Here is a 22,399-nt window from a genome sequence, read left to right as displayed (position 1 = left end):
GGGCTGGGGATTCGAACCCCCCACCTTAGGTGTATGTGGCTGGCGCCTTAGCTGCTTGAGCCACAGGCGCCGAGCCAGGAGATTTTTTATTATTGATTCAATCTTGCTGTTCATTATTAGTCTGTTCATTCAGACTAGCCTGAATAGACTCAGACTATTGATTCAATCTTGCTGTTCATTATTAGTTTGTTCCGATTTATGCTTGAGGTTGTGCTTTTCCTGAAATTTTCCATTCCCTCTAGATTTTCTAGTTTGCGAGATTTTCATAGTATTCATGGATATTTCATATTTCTTTGGTATCAATGTAATGTCTTTTCCATTTCTGATTGAACTTATTTGAGTCTTTTCTCTTCTATTTCTGGTTAATCTGGCTATTGGTATATTGACTTTATCTTTTCAAAGAATCAACTTTTTATTTCACTGATCTTTTTTTCTTTGTTTCTATTTTATTTGCTTCTGCTCTGAGTTTGTTATTTCTTTCCTTCTGTTGGCTTTGGGTTTGGTTTGTTCTTTTTCAGATTCCTTTTTTTTTTTTTTTCCTCTGGAGGTTTTTAGATAGGGCTGGGTTTGAACCCACCACCTCCAGCATATGGAGCCAGCACCCTACTCCTTTGAGCCATAGGCACTGCCCATTTTTCGGATTCCTTGAGATTTAACATTAGGCTATTAATTTGTGACCTGTCTTTTGATATAGGCATTTAAGACTATGAACTTTCCCTTTTTGCTGTATCCCACAGATTTTATGAAAGCTTTGTCATTTATTTCTTGGAATCTTTGAATTTCCATCTTAATTTCATCATTGACCCAAGGGTCATTCAGCAGCAGGTTAATTTCTAAGACTTTGTACAGTTTTGAGTGTTCCTTTGATTTCTACTTTTATTCCATTGTGGTCCGAGATAATATATGATGTGATTTCAATTTTTTTGAATTTGCTGAGACCTGTTTTGTGCCCTAAGATATGACCAATCTTGGAAAATGTCCCATGTGCTGATGAGAAGAATGTATATTCAGTAGTTCTTTAGTAGAATGTTCTGTACATGTCTATTAGGTCCATTTGTTCTAGAGTTCTGGGTTTGTTTTTTTTTTTTGACTAATGTTTATTTTGATAATGTGGGTGGGTCTTATTTAATTAACTGAAAGGCACTAAGAACAAAACTGAGGGCTCCCTGGGGAAGAAATTCTGCCTCAAGACTGCACCATCAGCTTCTGCCCAAATTTCCAGACTGCTGGCCTCACCTCTACCCTGTAGAGTTGGGATTATCCAGCCCCATATATCACATAAACCCATTCATGAAAATAGACTCTCTCTTCTTCCTCCCTCCCTCCCTTTCTCTCTCTCTCTCTCTGTCTCATCTGGAGTCCCATGTCTTTAGTCCTGTTTAAGTCTGGTATTTCTTTACTCATTTTCTGCTTTGATGATCTGTCTAGTTCTGTCAGTGGGCTGCTGAAGTCCCCAGAAATTAAGACACTACTGTTTGTTTCTTTGCTTAGGTATAGAATAATTTGCTTTATGAAACTGGGAACTCCTGTGTAGGTGCCAATATATTTAGGATTGTTAAATCGTCTTGTTGAATTTCTCCTTTTACCATTATATAATGTCCATCTTTGTCTTTTTTAAATGTCAATTTAGGCCAGGCACCTGTAGCACAGTGGTTACAGCGCCAGCCACATATGCCAAGGCTGGCGGGTTTGAACCTGCCCAGGCCAGCTAAAATAATGACAACTGCAACAAAAAATAGCCAGGTGTTGTGGTAGGTGCCTGTAGTTCCAGCTACTTGGGAGGCTGAGGCTAGAGAATCGCCTAAGCCCAAGTGTTTGAGGTAGCTGTGAGCTATGATGCCACAGAACTCTACCAAGGGTGACATAGTGAGACTCTATCTTAAAATAAATAAATAAATAAATCTCAATATAAAGGTTTTTATCTGATAAGAGAATAGCTACACCTCCTTGCTGTTGGTTTCCATTTGCATGAATGTTTTTTGTTTTTTTGTTTTCATTAAATCATAACTGTGTACATTTATGCATTTATGGGGTTCGCTGTACTAATTGGATGTACAATGTGAAATGCTTACATCAAAATGATTAACACATCCATCATAATTGTATTCTTTTCTTAATAGTTTTGAAAAGTACCATTGCATCCTGCACATTAGGTGAGGTCTTCCCAAATAACCGCCCTCCTCCTGCCTTACTCCTCCCCTCACCTCTCTTTCCTCTTCCCTTCTACTTTTTGGATTATAGTTGTGTTTTACCATTTGTATGAATGTGTAGGTGATTCTACAATGAATTCATAGTAGTATTGAGTACATTGGATAATTTTTGTTCCATTCTTTTTTTTTTTTTTTTGAGACAGAGCCTTGAGCTGTCCACCTGGGTAGAGTGCCGTAGCATCACAGCTCACAGCAACCTCCAACTCCTGGGCTCAAGCGAGTCTCCTGCCTCAGCCTCCCAAGAAGCTGTAACCACAGGTGCCCACCATAATGCCTGGCTATTTTTTTTGGTTGCAGCCATCATTGTTATTTGGTGGGCCCGGGCTAGATTCAAACCTGCCACCTTAGGTGTATGTGGCTGGCGCCTTAGCCACTTGAGCCACAGGCGCTGAGCCTTTTGTTCCATTCTTGAGATACTTTACTAAGAAGAATATATTCTAGCTCCATCCAGGTAAACATAAAAGATGTGAAGTCTCCATCTTTTATGGCTGCATAGTATTCCATGGTGTACATATACCACCATTTGTTAATCCATTCATGGGTCAATGGGCACTTGGGCTGTTTCTATGTCTTGGCAATTATGAATTGGGCTGCAGTAAACATCCTGGTGCAAATGTCTTTGCTGTAAAATGATTTTTGTTCTTCTGGGTATCTACCTAGTAGAGGAATTGCAGGATCAAACGTACTAAAAGTAGGTCTACTTTTAGTTCCTTGAGTATTCGCCAAACTTCTTTTCAAAAAGGCCATATAAGCTTGCATTCCCACCAGCAGTGTAGAAATGTTCCTTCTCTCCACATGCACACCAACATCTGTAGTTTTGGGATTTTGTGATGTGGGCTCATTTCACTTATCTTTGAGTTAGGTGATATCTCAAAGTGGTTTTGATTTGAATTTCACAGATGATTAAAGATGATGAGCATTGTTTCATGTGTTTTGCTTTGTTTTGTTGAGACAGAGCCCCAAGCTGTCCCCCTGGGTAGAGTGCCGTGGCATCACAGCTCACAGCAACCTCCAACTCCTGGGCTCAAGCAAGTCTCTTGCCTCCACCTCCCAAGTAGCTGGGGCCACAGGCGCCTGCCACAACGCCCAGCTATTTTTTTGGTTGCAGCCATCATTGTTGTTTGGGCCGGGACTGAATTCAAACTCATCACCTTAGGTGTATGTGGCTGGTGCCTTAGCCACTTGAGCCACAGGCGCTGAGCCTGTTTCATGTGTTTACAGGCCATGCATCTGCTTGTCTTCTTCAGAAAAGTTTCTGTTCAAGTCTCTTGCCCACATAGAAATAGGGTTATTTGTTATTTTCTTATTGATTAGTTTGAGTTCGCTATGGATTCTAGTTATCAGACCTGTGAGGTCTGTGAAATCAGCGTGTGATCTTTGTGCTTGGGTTCCTGGTCTGCAAGATCCCAGGGCAGCAGTATGTGTAAACCACACTCTTTCATTTTCTTACAAATCCAATGACTTGAAAAGGAAAGAAAGTGTTGTTAAATAACTTTGCACACAGATACAAAGAAACTTTACCAAGCAGGAATTGAATATGGAGAAAAGAACCCCACTCTTTTGTAACAGTTTGAAACACATGAAGAACAACAATAAAAAGCCCGGACAGGCTCGGCACCTGAAGCACCAGTCACATACGCCAGAGCTAGCAGGTTCGAATCCTGCTCGGGCCCGCCAAACAATGATGATGGCTGCAACCAAAAAATAGCCAAATGTTGTGGCAGGCACCTGTAGTCCCAGCTACTTGGGAGGCAGAGGCAAAAGAATCACTTGAGTCCAGGAGTTGGAAGTTGCTGTGAGCTGTGATGCCACAGGGTGACAGCTTGAGGCTCTGTCTCAAAAAAAAAGAAAAAGAAAAAGAAAAAGAAACCCTTACAACCACTACCCATGCTTAGCAGGAGTGAATGAATGATTTTTTTCTCTAGCCTGTTACCTTGAGTCCGTGTGGTTATGTGTGTTTCTTGTAGATAGCAAATACTTGGGTTGTGTTTTTTATCCATTCAGCCAGTGTCTGCCTTTTGAACAGGGCTTTCAGACTGTTCGCATTAAGTTGATACATGGAATGTTGTTCTGTTCATTGTGTTGGATGATGCCCATTGCTTTATTTTCTCTCTTGTGCTGTTATTTTATAAAAGCAGTAAGCTTTAACTCTGGGGTGTTTTTACCCTGGTGGGTATTTATTGTGCTGGTTGATGCATAATGCACTTTTGAGCATTTCCTACAGGGTAAATCCAGTAGTAACAAATTCGCTTAGCATTTGTTTGTCTGGACAAGTCTTTATTTCTCCATCATTTAGGAAACTTAGTTTTACAGGATACAAAATTTTTGGCTGGCAGTTGTTCTGTTAAGATAACTAGAAACGGGGCCCAAATCCTTTCTGGCTGGTAATTTCTTTGCTGAGAAGTCTGCTGTTAGCCTGACGGGTTTCGTTTGTAGGTTAGTTGTTACTTCCATCTTGTAGATGTAAAATTTCTCCTTTATTTTGACTTTGGCCTACGACTACATGTCTTGGAGATGCCCTGTTTGCTACAAACCTTCCCAGTGTTTGTGATGACTGTCTTATATCTAATATCTGTCAATACCACTCTCTGGTGCAGTACTACTGCACAGTCTCTAAGCAGCTCCTTGATCAATTTATTGACTACTTCTTTGAAGTCATTTTTCCGCACCTCTCTGGTCACGATTTCCATCATTTTCTTCCAGATTTGGTGAACCTGTTGGTACCAGGCATGAGAGGTCTTCCATATCTGATTGCTACATCTTTTAGTGAAATCAACACAAAACAGATGAAGCAAATAACCATTGGTAGTCTTGACATCAACATGAGCTTTGATCATAATCTGCCATTTTTTAACTACAGAACACGTTTTGTCATGGGTAAGATCCATGTCTATTAGGTCCATTTGTTCTGGCACTCTATTGAGGGTAACAAAGTAAGACTCTGTCTCAAAAAAAAAGAAGAAAAGAAAAGAAAACAAAATGGATTAACTACCTTCAGGATTAACCAGCCCTCAGTAGAGTGCTGAGGCGTCATAGCTCGCAGCAACCTCAAACTCCTGGGCTCAAGCAATTCTCTTGTCTTAGCCTCCCAAGTAGCTGGGACTACAGGTGCCCGTCACAACACCCAGCTATTTTTTAGAGATGAGGTCTTGCTCTGGCTCAGGCTGGTCTTGAACTTGTGAGCTTGGGCAATCTACCTGTCTCGGGCTCCCAAGTGCTAGGATTATAGGTGTGAGCCACCACACCCAGCTAACCACTTTCTTGGCTTCCTTTCCCTTTCTTGGCTCCCTTCTGCCGTTTTTCTTGCCGACTGCCATGATGGTGCTCAGAGAGACAAAAGGGTGGAAGTTCAACTCGCAGGAGAATTTGGGAATACCCTCATTATATTTTTGAAGCAGAAGATTCAATACAATTGAAATAGATTAAGATCTGGAATTTACTCAAATAGAAATTGAAGAGCACATTCCAATATAATGAAGAAGAAAGAAGGGAGGAAGAATTGTCATTCCCTGTGACAGAAAGACATGAGATTCAAGGCAGACCATTTTGAGGTGGCCAGAAATTACCTAAGGGACACCTAGCCCCAATCCCAAACTCAACCAACCAATTTAAAAGTCAGCTCTGTTCTGGGAAAGAGGCCTTCATAAGGGAAGGGGATGGTATTACCTACCAAAGGGTAGGAGTTTAAGGACAAAACAAGGTTGGTGAGAACCTTCCATAAAAACAAAAGGGGAAGATTAGGTGTGGAAAAGATACTTTGGTTCACCTCTGAGAGAAAGCAGACAAATCTATAGACTAGAGACAGTGAACAATGATGGGAAGATTTAAGGTTTGAAGCTTTTCCATATTTATTCATTTTGCTCTGTCTAGAGGAGAGAACGAAGTTTACACACATATACATAAATAATAATTAACATTTATTGGCTACTCACTAGGTTCCAGGCCCTATGCTAATTTATATGTGTGTGTGTGTGTGTGTGTATGTATATCCATGTATATAATGGATATATATATATCCATTTTCAAATTTAATGCTCATTAGTAAGCCTTTGAGATAGGTACTATTATTCCCATTTACAGATAAAGGAACTGAAGCTTACTTTAGCATCAGTTTAAAAAACAATACATTTAGAAACTTGTCATTCTATCAAGTGGCCAATGGAGATACTCACAAGTCACCAATTACATGGCAATTAATTACTTCTTACTGAAGTCATAAGCAGGCAGTGAAGTCTGGGCTCAAATCTAGGTCTACCCAACCCCTGAGCCAGTATGTGCTGTCTGCTCCATCTAGAAAAACTAGTTAAAAAGAAGCAGATAAGGACCTCTTCAGCCAGAGAAGAGGAGTTGCCTAGTAAACTGAGCCCCACACCAACTATAACATTCCCTAAGTATACACAGCCAACAGCCCAACTCTCTCACCTCATAGGAGAAACTTCTGCTACTCAGAATAGACTGTGTGTATCACTTAGGTGGCCTGGAAGAGAAGAAGCCACATCTAGCGATGGGGTCCTAGGAAGAGAAATGTCTCCCTCCTTGTTGACTTCAGTAGTTACAGAAAGTTAATCTTGGTAATTCCAGCGAGGGATGCCTTTAATTTATAGGCTAGCTCATTTTAATATGGTTCTAACTATTATACCTAATTCAAGATACAAGAATACCATGGTGTGGTTTGAAGTTTAATTCAGATTATTGAAACACAACTATACAAAAGTTACTACCAAACTGGCTTCTGATGGATACCTTCACCATACCACCTTACAACAGTATGCCAAATTATAGATTAGAAAACACTTATACAGACACCTAATGCAATCCTCACAACAACTCTGTGAGGTGAGTCTTACTATATTTTATTGATGAAGAAATAAAGGCTCAGAAAGTTTAAGTAATATGCTGAAGGTCATGGAGCTAATAAGTGGCAAAGAAAAAAGGGATTTGAAAAGTGCAGATGACACTAAAAACTCTCAAAAACATAACGAATGGCACACCCAAACAAGACTTGGTGAAAGGTTTGGTGACCGTTTGGTGAAAAGTTAAATGGTAATACAAATACCTCAGGGTATGTTTAAAAATGAAAACAAGTAGGTAGCCACAGGTTACACTGATTAGAAATACAAAAAAAATCAATCAATCCATCATTTGATACTATACTATTTTAGTCACGTGGTTGTTACACTTACCAGAGTTTTAAAAAATCTTTGTGGGGGCAGCGCCTGTGGCTCAAAGGGGTAGGACACTGGCCCCAATGCCAGAGGTGGCAGGTTCAAACCCCGCTCTAGCCAAAAACTGCAAAAAAAAAAAAAAAACAAAACTTTGGGGGCTGGGCACATTGGCTCACGCCTATAATCCTAGCAATCTGGAAGACTAAGGCAGGTGGATTGCCTGAGCTCACGGGTTCAAGACCAGCCTGAGACCCCGTCTCTAAAAATAGCCAGGCGTTGTGGAAGGCACCTGTGGTCCCAGCTACTTGGGAGGCTGAGGCAAGAATTGCTTAAACCCAAGAGTTTGAGGTTGCTTTGAGGTGTGACGCCATGGCACTCTACCAAGGATAACAAAGTGAGACTGTCTCAAAAAAAAAAAAAGAAAGAAAAAGAAAACAACTTTGACACTGGTAAGTGGTTTGAGGCAGGTGAGAGAAATTTAGTAAAATTCAAATAATGAATTGGATTTATTTTAACTAAATGGCCATTAAAATGGCCATCTTAATAACCAGTGTGGCTTTATATGAACTAATTTTATTACTTATAACTAGGACCTATCATACTTTAGCATCAATTTGAAAAACAATACACTTAGAAACTTGCCATTCTATCAAGTGGCCAACGGAACTACTCATCAGTAGACTAGTTTAATCTGAGCTATAAACATTATTGCAGGCAGTATTATCACTAATAGTGATAATTTGGCAAATTGAAGTCAAGATACATGGACAGGGCCTGACTTGCTCTGCTTGCGCAGTTTAGATGATTGAAGGTCCAATATAAAGGCTTCTGCTGTGCTGAGGATTAACCACACAGTAATTAATGACGGTCTGAAGTGGAACGATAACCATGTAGCAGAGAAAGTCATAAAATGTCCCAACAAAGGTACTAAAATAACGGCGATAAATGTTTTATAGCAACAGTCTGGCTGAGTAAAATGATCTGGTGCAGACTTAGATGTGGTCCCATGTTGTAGAATATTAATATCAAACCACCACCCACATGAAAAAGGGAAGCAAGTATTTCAGTGACAACTGAATTCTTCCCAAACTGCAAAGCTAAGTGATTACTTCTATTGAAAAAGTATGACTACAACCCTGCTGAATGATCGGTGAAAATATTCATTGTTTTACATCATTAACAGATGATAGAACAAAGAGTATACACAGTCTGCCTTGGCAGTTTGGGATGGAGATATTCTGAAGATATGACCTAAATATACAATAAGAGAAAGCTCAGTTGATAACAGGTGCAGATGGGGGATGGGGACCCTGATGAAAACACGAGACAGTAGACCTACTGTCTTATGAATGAATGGATGGATGGATGGATTTATATGTTAGCCAAGTGTTATCAAAGGATATTATATAATGTGCTGGAATGGATCTATTACTCATTAATAATTCCTTGTTGTGACTAGAATGCTTTTAGTTATAACAGAATATTCAATTATAATGCTTAAATAGGAAAGACCATGATGTCAGGACTCAGGGCTGGTTGGTGTCTCTGCAATTCTCTTGGCCTTGCCTTCAGAATTACCAGTTATCTGCCACAGCTTTCAGCATCTCACTTTCATCCTACCACATTCAAAAAAGCAGGGAACAGGTGAGTGTCAGCTGAAAGAGGCTTTCTTCACAGAATGGTCTTGCTTTGATCAAAAAAGAAAATCTTTCTAAGAACACTCCCTCAAAAGACTTTCTTTTATTGGCCACAACAAATGAGATGAGCCCACCCTAGACCAGTCTCTAGAATTACCAAAAATTATCATAATTCAAATACCTGCCCTAAGTGTATTTTTGCTTACTCCATATTTGGATAAAATTATGGTTCTTAAGCATGGAAGAAGAAGGGACAGGGATAACTATCAAGGTAATCAATAGTGCCTTTCACACGGGCCAACAGACCAGATAGTTGATTTTTTTTTTTTTTGAGACAGAGTGTCATTATGTCACCCTCAGTAAAGTGCTGTGGTGTCACAGCTCAAAACAACCTCTAACTCTTGGGCTTACACGATTCTCTTGCCTCAGTCTCCCAAGTAGTTAGGACTACAGGTGCACGCCACAACACCTGGCTATTTTTTGTTGCAGTTGTCATTGTTGTTTAGCAGGCCTGGGCTGGTTTCGAACCCACCAGCCTCGGTGTATGTGGCTGGTGTCATAACCACTGTGCTATAGGTGCCAAGCCCAGATAGTCTATTATTGATAAGAAAGAAATAGATAGCTGGGCGTGGTAGCACACGCCTGTAGTCCCAGCTACTTGGGAGACTGAGGCAAGAGTTTGAGGTTGCTGTGAGCTATGATGACACTATGGCACTCTACCCAGGGCAATGGAGTGAGGCTCTTAGGGAAGGGAAGGGGAGGAGAGGGGAAGAGAGAGGCAAAGAAGGGAGGGGAGAGGAGAGAAGAGGAGGGGTAGGATATCACAGAAAACATGCTCCCCTTGTGAAGAGCTACTAAAAGGTGCAAACCGAGGAACCTTAAAGAAAAACCTACTATTTAAGTAGTGAGACAGCTTCATTCCACACATATTTACTCAGTGCCTACTATGAGCGATGTGCTGTTCTAGGTGCTAAGGATATAGGGTCAATAAAACCAAGTTCCTCTCTCAAGGAGCTTACACTAGAACGGTTTCTGATAGGAGTGTGCATCGTACAGACGAGAACACCAGTCATGCTCCCATAGTATTCAGAAGACTGTGTCTTCTACATACTTGCCAAATCACAAAAAGAACAAGTAGATAGAATTATATAAAGTACACCACATACTCAGCTAAGTTATTTAAAAAAATGTTTAAATACTGGCTCAGTGCCTGTAGCTCAAGCAGTTAGGGCGCCAGAGCTGGTGGGTTTGAATCCAGCCCAGGCCTGCCCAACAACAATGACAACTACAACCAAAAAATAGCCTGGTGTTGTGGCAGGTGTCTGTAGTCTCAGCTACTTGGGAGGCTGAAGCAAGAGAATTGCTTGGGCCCAAGAGTTTGAGGTTGCTGTGAGCTGTGATGCCACAGCACTCTACCGACGATGACAGCTTGAGACTATCTCAAAAAAAAAAAAAGTTTAAATACTGATGATGCATATTTGATAATCATATTTTTCTAGGTATTCAAAATAATTTAATGCACATTATCTTTTTTCCCTTTCTTTAAAAAAAGACTTTATTTAGAACAGTTTTAGATCAATCCAGAGAAAGGCACAGAGATTTCCTATTTACTCCTCCCCGCATATACGCACAGCCTCCCCCATTATCAACACTCCCCATCACAGCAGCATGACTCTGCACTGCCACATCACCAGCACTCACTCAGTAGTTCAGGTTAGTGCTCGCTCTGGTGCTGGACACTACAGGGGTGTGGACAAGTGTACAATGACATGTATCGGCCATTACAGTATCATACAAAGTACTTTCACTGCCCTAAAAATCCTCTGTGCTCCTTCTATTCATCCCTCTCCTCAGCCCCACCCCTTGACAACCACTGACATTTTTACTATCTCCAGAGTTTTCCCTTTTCCAGAATGTCATATAGTTGGAATTACGATTGTACACTATCTTTACTCTCCCATTGACTATGAAGGAAGAAAGGATGTATATAATTACACAGACCCCCCCCAAAGGGTAGGAACCTAGGTCTATACCATTCAGCTGTCATTACAAACTATACCTTTCCCAGAAACAAGTCTCTAAAATTAAGCATGTCCAAAGACAGAGGCCAAAATTCTTAGAAAATCTGAGAAAGTGATCTAGCTCCTCATTTAAATTCACTGTGGCTAAGTGATGGTCCATGAGGAAAAAGTATTATATAATAATTGGGGGTAAAGATACATACTCATATATCTGGATTTAACTAGAGTTTCTGTTGTATTTGAAAACAATTAGCGATTTACCAGAGAAATAGCACCCAGGGAGCTTTTCACTCTCTATATGCCTAGGTCTCTAAAGGTCAAAGAGTGTGTCAAAGAGAAAGAGGACCTAAAGAATGCCAGCTAAAGTTAGATTCTTTGTCCCAGTTCTCACAGCATAAGTGGTAGACCTATCAATATTCAGAAGCAATGAGTCCCAGAAACCAGATCTCCTACTAGAAGACCTATAAGTCAGCAATTATTTGGTTTTAGGGATCAATAAAGACCTTTTGACCATTCTCTTTTGACCAGAGAATCCAACACCAAATCTCTAATGTGAGTTAATCTCCTATTTGGTAATGGACCGTTTGGAAGGAAGATGATTGCTCATCTACTGGTCCAAAATTGGGCAGAAGAGAAACTAGAAAAGGTCAAAGTGGAAGCTGTCATTTCAGCAAAGTGAGGGCGAGTGCAGGGGTGACGGCAGGAATAGATGGGTAAAAGGAAAAATGTACTGACTTACTTTTTGGTGAGCCGAGGGTCCAGAGGAGGGTGCTGCGCTCCATACACAGGCTGGATGCTAAAAAAAATGAAGTAAGTTGTTAGTAAGAAAATTAAATATATTGGCTGAGTACCAGCTGTATCATAAAATTGGATGGGACTTTGAGAAATAGATTGCCTCCAAGAATGAATATACTCAAGCCATTCCCAAAACTCTTAAAAAAAAAAAAGTCTTTGATAATGTTCATTTTCCCTGATGAAGTTCCAGTACCTTATATATCTGTCAGGAAGTCCTATGTGTGAAAAAGGCAGTGTGGAAAGGTAATGGACTTCAGAGTTGGAGAGAGCAGAGTTCAAATGCCATTGCCGCCATTCAATACTACTTTGAACTTGAACCAAGTTACCTGACTACTTTGAATCTATTTTCTTACCTAAAATGGGAATCTCGCCTACCTTAGAGGTTCATTAGGCTAAAAGACAATGAAGCAATACTACCAAGTGGAAAGAAGGCACAAAGAACTCTCACACACTGCAGGTGGGATACAAACCACTTCAAAAATCAGTTCAGCCGTACGTATCTAGGAAGAGTGCAATGTACATACATACATAACCCAAGACCCAGTATTTTCATTCTAAGATACATTTTTTTTTTTTTTGCAGTTTTTGGCCAGGGCTGGGTTTGAACCCACCACCTCTGGCATATGGGGCCAGCGCCCCACTCCTTTGAGCCACAGGCACTGCCCTAAGATACATATCTTAAGAGAAATAGATACATATGTGTATCAGGAGACATGTGCTATAAAACTATTCAAAGCACCATGGTTCTTCTTAGCCCCAAACTAGCCACCATATAGCATGTCTGTGTTTCATGTGCTTTTCTGTATGTGACATATACAGAAAACATGTATACATACACAATTAAAAGAAAAAAAGTGACTGAAGAATAAACCGTGTATCAACCCAAACCGTCATTCAAGTACAAAGGTGACAGAAAAATCTTTTTTCAACATGTAAGAACTCAGGGAATATGAATTCCTTGACTCCAGCCTGAAGAAACTAGAAGAGGACAACTTCAGCTAACTGAGATGGAGAAGCCACGGTGAAAGGACAGGTGGAACTGATCAACCTCAGGATGAAGTCTTAAATTTGGGGCTGCATGGCTGCACGAGAGAAGTAGTTATACTTGGCGAATATTAAAATAGGAAGGAGGAAAAAAATGGACGAGTGCAGTGATTTCCTCATCTTTCACTAACAGGACTCAAAAGATATTTAAAGCTGACAGCTCAAGTAATAGAGACATACAGTGTGCTTTAAGATAGAAAAGGGCTCACTTCGGTAACACATAAACTAAAATTGGAACAATGTAGAGAAGACTGGCATGGCCTCTGCACAAGGATGACAAGTAAATTCATCAAGTATTCCATATTTGGGTTCTATTTTGTTTACTGGTGGGGAAACTGAGGCTCTGATAAGAAAAGTGACTTACTCAGTTGAGGGCCTTCTAGCTTCAAACCTCACCCCTAATTCTTCTTCCAAAAAAAAAAATAGGGGTGGCGCCTATGGCTCAAAGGAGTAAGGCGCCAGCCCCATATGCCAGAGGTGGCAGGTTCAAACCCAGCCCTGGCCAAAAAAACTGCCAAAAAAAAAAAAAAAAAAGAAAGAAAGAAAAAGAAAAAGAAAACTGCAAGTGGGGATGGAGGGGTCAGAAAATATACCTACTAATTTCATCACTGCTCATGGGAAGGTGCCAAAAAGACTGCCTGAAGAAATATGATATATAGTTATGCTTCTAAATGTAATCACTAGAATAAAAAGATAAATCTTCCAAATTATTAGAATATATACATGTATGTCCTCCAAAGTAAGCGCAGTCTGTATAATATTTTTAAAAGAAAATATTAAAAATATAATTAAGACTAAATATATCAGTTACTTCAATAAATATGAATGGGCTGAATTTATCTATTAACAAAAAAAGGATTATCAACAGGAAGCTAGTTAAATATAGAACATCTTTTAAAAAGAATGAGGCAGTTCTATGGCCAATGAAATGAAATAAACTCAGACATTAAATGAAAAGAGATTAATGCAGAACTATATGTCATCATCTTTTTAATCTTAAAAATACATACCCATCTTTTTGTGGCTCTATGTATTCACAGGGCATCTGTGAAAGAATACATAAGACACCAGTAGGTGCGGTTTGTTGGAGGAGCCTGATGACAGTGGATGAGGCTCCAAAGAGACTCAGTTTTCACTGCATAGCCTTTGTACCTTTCTGATTTACTATCATGTACAATTATCAACTTCATAATAAATAAATTAACCAGGTGGTGCATGTAGCTCAGTGAGTAGGGTGCTGGCCACATACACTGAGGCTGGCGGGTTCAAGCCCAGCCCAGCCAGCTAAAACAACAAGGACAACTGCAACAAAAAACAGCCAGGCATCATGGTGGGTGCCTGTAATCCCGGCTACTTGGGAGGCTGAGGCAAGAGAATCACTTAAGCCCAAGAGTTGGAGGTTGCTGTGAGCTGTGAAGCCACAGCACTCTACCAAGGGCAACATATTAAGACTCTGTCTCAAAAAAAAAAAAGAAAGAAAGAAATTAAGCAGGGCCCAGCACAGTGGCTCAGCCTGTAATCCCCGAGGTGGGCGGATGGCCTTAGCTCATGAGTTCCAGACTAGCCTGAGCTACAGCAAGACCCCACCTCTAAAAAATAGCACCTGTAGTCCCAGCTACTCCAGAGGCTGAGGCAATAGAATCGCTTGAGCCAGGAGTCTGAGGTTGCTGTGAGCTGTGATGCCACAGCACAGGGGCAACAAAGTGAGACTCTGTCTCGGAAAAAAAAAAAAAGAGAGAGAAAGAAAGAAAGATATTAAGATATTAAGGATTGGCAGTTTAAATGGGCTAATGTGTCAAAAGTCCTTTAGCACAATTCCTGGTGGGTGGCAATACTCATTTAATAGTAAGCAGGTAGTGAGTTAGACTTACAAACATTCAAACACTACCCAGCGGCCCAAGCAAGTAATGGTAGTTTTCTTCCTCTCTTCCATTTTTATAATATAAACCTTATCCCAATATTCTGAAAACTGAACAAGTTTACCAGTGACTTTGTTTCACATAAGACGGTGCTCCTAAAGATGCCTGTAATTTAAAATGTAACCAAGTCAATCATATTCACATTTATTTCTATTAAGATTTCAAAGGGAATCTTTTTGCACACGATCTTGTTTATGGATTCGGTGCCTACTTTTTAGCTTTACGCACCTATACTCCCTAAACCTCTCTGGAAAGTTAAGTAATTTGTAAACCAATCATTACACATACTACTACAGAAATACAAACTGAAAAGCCAACAATATTACTCTAATGTGTTAAAGGGCTTCCAAGGCAGAGGAAAAGAAGAGGGAATAAAACAAGAACCGAAGAGTAATGGGAAAGTTTGGCTCAGGGGAGAGGGATGAGACAAAACAAAAAGTAAAACACAAACAACCACCAAACCCCTCCCCGCAGAAGGGCCACTGACTTGCACTTAGCATTTGCAAATAATCTAAGATGAGCCACAGCCCTCTTTGCAGTAAACCACAAAATCAGGGGACAAAAACCACAGGAAGAGCTCACTTGATCTTAGCCAAAAGGCTGAGAAATGATGCAGGAATATCTCAACAGGCCAGTTAGGTTAAGTGATGCTGTACCACCACCCCCCTTAAAAGAGCATTACCACCTGCCAGTAACTCACGCAGGAAAAAGCAAACCTAATGGTGCAGGCTTAAGGGCCACAGCCCATCCATTACCACGTAGGAAAGAAATCTTAAAATCACAGTAGACTATTCTTTAAAGATGTCAGCCCAATGTGCTGGCACAGCCAGAAAGGCTGAGATAAATGATGGACTTCATCAGTAAAGGTATCACAGCCCAAATTGAATTTGTTAACATATACTCGAACTAAACCATGATGTATCTGAACCTGGAACACTCTGTGTAATAAATCAGTTTACTGCACCTCACAAAAGACAGGCAAAAAGTTAGAAAAGGAAGACAAGGCTTGGCGCCTGTGGGTCAAGTGGCTTAGGCCCCAGCCACATACACCTAAGGTGGCGGGTTTGAGTCCAGCCCGGGCCCACCAAACAACAATATGGCTGCAACCAAAAAATAGCCAGGCGTGGCAAGCGCCTATGGTCCCAGCTACTGGGGAGGCTGAGGCAGGAGACTCACTTGAGCCCAGGGGTAGGAGGGTGCTGTGAGCTGTGAGGCCACAGCACTCTACCCAGGGCGACAGCTTGAGGCTCTGTCTCAAAAAAAAAAAAAAAAGAAAAGGAAGACAAACCCAGATGATTACAGAGCCTAAATGAAGATAGACTAAAAGGGCCCAACAATTAAGGTGCTTAATTTCCTGACATTTACTACATATAATTCACCTATCAGCCTTACCATCTCTAATCCTCCCAAACCCAAACTCCCCTCTAGGGAAGGCTGATTTCTACTCCACCTTTCAAACACGCCCAAATTATAAATCAGGCTCTTTACTTGGAATGCCCTTTCTAGTTTCTACATTCCTTTCCTATTGTATCCATCCTGCGACATTACCTTCAAATTCTACATCCCCATGAGACTTTCTCGTCCCCACCCCCAACATCCACTAACCCACGCCTTCTGATTCCCTAACATACATAAATCAGGGCTTATATATTTTTACAATAAACTAGAGTTAAATCATAATATAAGGCACAATCATGTAGATGTTCAACAGCCAATTTAAGAAATAGGACGTTACGGAGTCAAAACCTGTGGGCAGATCCCTACTTCCCCTCCCAGAAAGCTACTCTATTAAATCTGGCTTTTCACACTCATTCTTGTTTTTATTTTCTATGTATCCCTAAGCAATATATTGTTTAGCATGTAAAACTTTATATAAGTAGTATCACACTGTATATATGACTTATTTTGACTCTAAATCATAGTGCTACTTTAAATTTTACTTAACTTCATGGCTATCTTGTCACACTCTCCAACACAAGATAAAAAAATAAATCTACTCTAATACAAATATAAAAGCATTTAATTGACACTTTCAAACACAAAGAAAAGTACAAAGAACAATATAACAAGCACCCATGAGCCATCACTCTGATTTAACAAATGTTAATGTTTTCCCCATTTCTTCTTTAAGAAAATAAAGTGTTAGACAACTGACATCCCAGCTGCAGTTCCCTCTCTCCCCAAGAGATAACCACTATTCTGAAGTTGGAGCGAATCCTTCCCATCTGTTTTTATACTTCTTACATATACGCATATACCCATAAACAACACACAGTATTTTTTTGTTTTTAAACTTTACATAAAAGACTGCACACTGTACGTATCATTTGCTTTTTTCATTCGACAGTGTGTTTTCACCCAAGCCCACTTTTAAGTTTTTCTGATTACAAGCGTAACATATGCTAAGTGGAAAAACCGGAAAGTCAATCATACACAGCGTCCTTTCTAGGGGAAGCCACGGTGCCAGGCAGATTTTCAGCTTCTAGAAAGCCATGGTAGTGCCATATCTTTTTCTGTAGTCCTCTTGACACCTGGCAGAACGCAACACACACCAACAGACACTTAATAATACTTAATGAGTGAAAGTTAGAACTCTACAAAACCTAGACCTCTGCTTACACTGACACTTCTTTAGTGAGACAGACCTAAAAAGCAGAGGTTAATGTGCTGTGTCTCAGAGAAATTATACCACATCTGCGGAGAAATGAATGCCATCGGATATGTTGCCAGAAGACAAAATGGAGACAAAGTCCTGGTCAACCTGTCATTCTTTAATAAAATCAACACCACATAATGTATTAGCATAGGCTCCGCACCCATAGCTCAGTGGTTAGGGCGCCAGCCACATACACCAAGGCAGGCAGGTTTGAACCCGGCCCGGGCCTGCTAAACAACAATGACAACTGCTCTAACAACAAAAAAGTGGCCAGGCGTTGTGGCAGGCACCTGTACAGGTACCTTCCAGCTACTTGAGAGGCTGAGGCAAGAGAATCACTTAAGCCCAAGAGTTTGAGGTTGCTGTGAGCTGTGATACCACAGTACTCTACCAAGGGCAACATAATGAGACTCTGTCTCAAAAAAAAAAAAAGAACTTATTAGCATAGTTGTTGGAACAGTGCAAAAAACCTTGGTGGAAAGATCAACAGGTGTTTGCTTAGTGCTGACAAAAAAGCTAAAGCAAATATGGGAATAGAGCTGTCCAACTTAAATGCCAAATGTGTTGGCAACTGATTCAAGTCCACACACTCACTCTGAGGAAGTTTGCCAGAATCAGGGATCTATGCAACTTTAGTGATAATTTAGTATCTCCTAGTTATTCACTTTATCAGTAAAACATTTCCAAGCCAAGGATAGGTTGTAATGTATCTGCCCAAACAGAGCGGAACCATTATACTGTCTTCTATCAGATTTATGGGATTTTAGGATTAAGATCGAAGCCCCTAAGTTGGCCTATCTTTCCAACCATGAAGGACCTGGAAGACTTAAAGAATTTGGATTTTGGCTGGGCACGGTGGCTCACGCCTGTTGTCCCAGCGCTGTGGGAGGCTGAGGCGGGTGGATCACCTGTGCTCAGAGGTTCGAGACCAGCTGAAGACCCCCCTGAGCCTGAGTGAGCCAGAGTGAGACCCCGTCTCTACAACAACAACAGGACAACAAGACAGCCGGACCTTGTGATCCCAGCTCCATGGGGGGCAAGAAAACACTACAGGAGGAAGAAGTAATAAAAAAAAAAAAAAAAAAGAATTTGGATTTTATTCTAGCTACAAATGGAGAGGGGCACAAAGAAAAGCAGGAAGACCAATTAGGAGGCTACAGCAGTAGTCCAGGCAAGAGAGGGCTCAGTTTGATCCAGGGTAGTCGGGTGGAAGTGGTGAGAACAGCTCAGATTTGGGATATATTCTAACACACCAACAGAATTTGCTGATGAATTGGATATAGCAGGAAGGGAAGAGAAAAATCAAAGACAAATTAGGATTTGGGGCCAGAGGAACTTGGTGAACAGTGGGACCATTAAGTGAAATTGAAAGACAGCTTTGCAGAAGGAGGCAGATGTGTAAACCAAGAGTTCTGTTTAAACACGTTATAAATTAGATGCCCACTAGACAGCAATATGGAAATGCACTAATTGTTTAAGATCCATACGGCAAAAGCCACCAGCACTGAGACTCAGATTTCTTTGAATCAAACCAGGGCTCCGTTCTCAGTGGTCCTCAAAGGGCAACTCCTAAACCAGCAGCAGCACTTGGTAACTTGCTAGGATCTCGTCTTGGCCCTACCAAATCAGAAGCTACGCAAGTGGGGCCTGGCAAGGTATGTCTTACTGAGCCCTCCCAGGGACTTACTGAAGTTTGAGAACCACTGCTCAAAATCATACTTGCTATCACTAATGAACACCTGATGGCCAGAGCCACCCTGCATTAGGCTTCTTTGTGCCTCCACAAACCCTCTGCCTAATTAACAATGGGTGAGGAGTTTGTTTTTTTCTTCCTGCCCAAGACTCACTGGAACCTTCAAACACACTATTGATCAAAGTTTTTCAATTCCAGTTTTAGAAACTAAAGCAAGAGGAGAAAACAAAAATTGGAGCTACTACAATAGTAATTATCATTCTTTTTTTTTTTTTGAAGACAGAGTCTCACTATGTCGCCCTCAGTAGAGTGCTGTCTCATCACAGCTCACAGCAACCTCAAACTCTTGGGCTTAAGCGATTCTCTTGTCTCAGCCTCCCAGGTAGCTGGGACTACAGGCACCTGCCACAACACTCGGCTATTTTTTTGTTTGCTGTTATTTAGCTGGCCTGGGCCAGGTTTGAACCTGCCACCCTCACTGTATGTGGCTGGCTCCATAACCACTATTCTATGGGTGCAGAGCCGTAATTATCATTCTTATAATAATTATTATAATATTATTGATTACTTTCCAACCACTTGTTATGCATTAACTCATTTAATTCTCACAATAGTTGTATAGGGTTGAGACTATTCCATTTTATAGATGAGGAGACTGAGGAACAGAGAAGTTAATTAACTTCCACAAAGTTACATAGCTAGAACGTGAAAGAGCTGGGATTTGAACCCAAGCAGTCAGATTCCAGAACATGAATTTTAACTACAATGGTACATACTGTCTCTTATCTTCTTAGTCATCAGTACAATGGGGCTCTTATGAATAACTGAGAGAACTTTAAAAGATAACCAGCAATCTCACTCCTGCATATACTCAAAAGAATGGACAAACATATGTCCACACAAAAACTTATATATGTTCACAGAAACATCATTCCTAGTAGTGAAAAAGTAAAAAAAAACCCAAATTGCCATCAACTGATGAATGAATAAACAAAATGTGGTATATCCACACCATAAAATATTCAGCCATGGCTCAGCACCTGTAGCTCAAGTGGCTAGGGAGCCAGCTACATACACCAGAGCTGGCAGGTTTGAATCCAGCCTGGGCCCACCAAACAACAATGATGACAACTACAACGAAAAAAAAAATAGCCAGGCATTTTGGCGGGCACCTATGGTCCCAGCTACGTGGGAGGCTGAGGCAAGAGAATTGCCTAAGCCCAAGAGTTGGAGGTTGCTGTGAACTATGACATCACGGCACTTTACCCAGGGTGACAGCTTGAGATTCTGTCTCCAAAAAAAAAAAAAATCAGCCATGAAATAGAATGAAGTACTGATACATGATCAACATGGATGAGACGGAAATCACCATGCTTAACAGAAGCAGCCTGTCACAAAAGGCCTCATACATATTACTTTGCATTACTCCAGAGGGTAAATCCATAGAAACTGAAAGTAGAATAGTAGTTACTAAGGTCAGGAGGGAAGAGGGAATGGGAAGTGACTGCTACTATACTCTAATAGGTACAGTTTCTTTCTGAAATATTGAAAACATTCTGAAATTTGTGGTAATGATAGCACAGAATCATCTATACTATAGATGAATATACTAAATACTACTGGATTGTGGCTCAGCACCTGTAGCACAGTGGTTACAGCACCAGCCACATACACCAAAGTTGGCAGGTTCAAACCTGGCCCAGGCCAGCTAAACAACAATGACAACTGCAACAAAAAATAGGCGGGCGTTGTGGCAGGTGCCTGTAGTCCCAGCTACTAGGGAGGCTGAGGGAAGAGAACTGCTTAAGCCCAAGAGTCTGAGGTTGCTGTGAGCTGTGACGTCACCACACTCTAAAGGGGACAACATAATGAGACTGTTCAAAAAAAGAAAAACAAAATACTATTGGATTGCACACTTCAAAAGATTGATTTTACAGTATGTGAATTATATCTCAATAAAGCTGTTGTTAAAAAAATGTTTCATTCATTTTGAATGTAGGTTATTTAATAAAATTCCTGTTTGTTGTCACTAAGGTCACTGGATCATATTCAAAGAAACTGAAAGTAACCTGCCATCACTTTGATTTTTTACCTTTCAGTTTGCAAAAAAGTAAACTAGTTTCACTTCTAAGTTACCATGAACTTAGGGCAGTCATTTGTATCGTTTCCTCAAGAGAAAGTTGTTCTTCTCTATGACTAAGAAAGTATAGATGCAGAAGTTCTATTCTTGAGAAAATGCTCTAATATTTTCCTTAAATCAAAGTACCCTTCTATACCCTTTTATCTTTAAAAAAAAAACCCTCAGTTTTCTCCCATAACCAGGGACTCCTTTAGGGTTTCTTGCTGAAAGCATACAACTGAACAATTTTCTCTTCAAGAAGCAAGGTACTAAAAACTATTATGCTGGCCTGAGCAAGAGCAAGACACCTCTCTCCAAAAAAAAGAAAAATTAAAATTAACCAGGTGTCCTGGTGCACACATGTAGTCTCAGCTACTCAGAAGGCTAAGGCAGGAAATCACTTCAGCCCCAGGAGTTTGAGGTTACAGTGAGCTATGACGACAGCACTGTACCCTAGCCAGGGTAACAGAGATCCCATCTCAAAAAAACAAAAACAAAAAACTATTATGAATTATGGCAACCATAATGCTTAATGCAGTAAGAATAAATAATGAAGACAAATAACTAGTACTACAGTAAGGATCTGAGAAACATTATTTTAAAGGATTACTTGCTCTAATAATACCAGTCACATTAATAATTTATTTTATTTTTTTAGAGACAGAGTCTCATTTTGTCACCCTTGGTAGAGTGCTATGGCATCACAGCTCACAGCAACCTCCAGCTCTTGGACTTAGGTGATTCTCTTGGCTCAGCCTCCTGAGTGGGTGGGACTACAGGCACCCGCCATAATGCCTGGCTGTATTTTTTGTTGCAGTTTGGCCGGGGCTGGGTATAAACCCACTACCCTTAGTATATGGGGCCGGCACCCTACTTACTGAGCCATAGGCGCCACCCAATATTAATAATTTTTTGAGCAATTATAATGTTTTATGTAGACACTGTCTTAGGGTTTTTTTTTCCCCACACGAAAAGTCTTTATTAATCCTCTTGTGAAAAATGTATACAACAGCTGCAGATAACATCACTGTAGAGTCTTTACTCCTTGCCTTTTTGCCAGCACCAACATTGGCCTTTGCAGTCTCCTTTCTTCATTCTGCTCTTGTGTTTCTTTCACTCCTTTCTTTTTTTTTTTTTTTT

At 40.5% G+C, this 22,399-nt stretch overlaps 1 protein-coding gene and 1 non-coding gene across 2 annotated transcripts in view; one reads left to right on the top strand and one right to left on the bottom strand.

Moving 5' to 3' along the window:
* Positions 1-22,399, bottom strand: part of TBC1D22B (TBC1 domain family member 22B) — a 77,955-nt gene that overhangs the window by 52,981 nt on the left and 2,575 nt on the right. Inside the window, exon 2 of the mRNA XM_003789155.3 lies at positions 11,773-11,829. Coding sequence (XP_003789203.1) covers positions 11,773-11,829 — 57 coding nt within the window. The remainder of the gene's footprint in view (positions 1-11,772; positions 11,830-22,399) is intronic.
* On the top strand, positions 13,074-13,180 carry LOC111725116. The gene has a single exon (XR_002773258.1). It is a non-coding gene; the product is annotated as a U6 spliceosomal RNA (small nuclear RNA).

This window comes from Otolemur garnettii, unplaced genomic scaffold (genome assembly GCF_000181295.1).
Source record: "Otolemur garnettii isolate 467f Iridium unplaced genomic scaffold, OtoGar3 scaffold00031, whole genome shotgun sequence".
NCBI classification, from domain to species: domain Eukaryota; kingdom Metazoa; phylum Chordata; class Mammalia; order Primates; family Galagidae; genus Otolemur; species Otolemur garnettii.
This window is presented reverse-complemented; position numbering and strand designations above follow the sequence as displayed.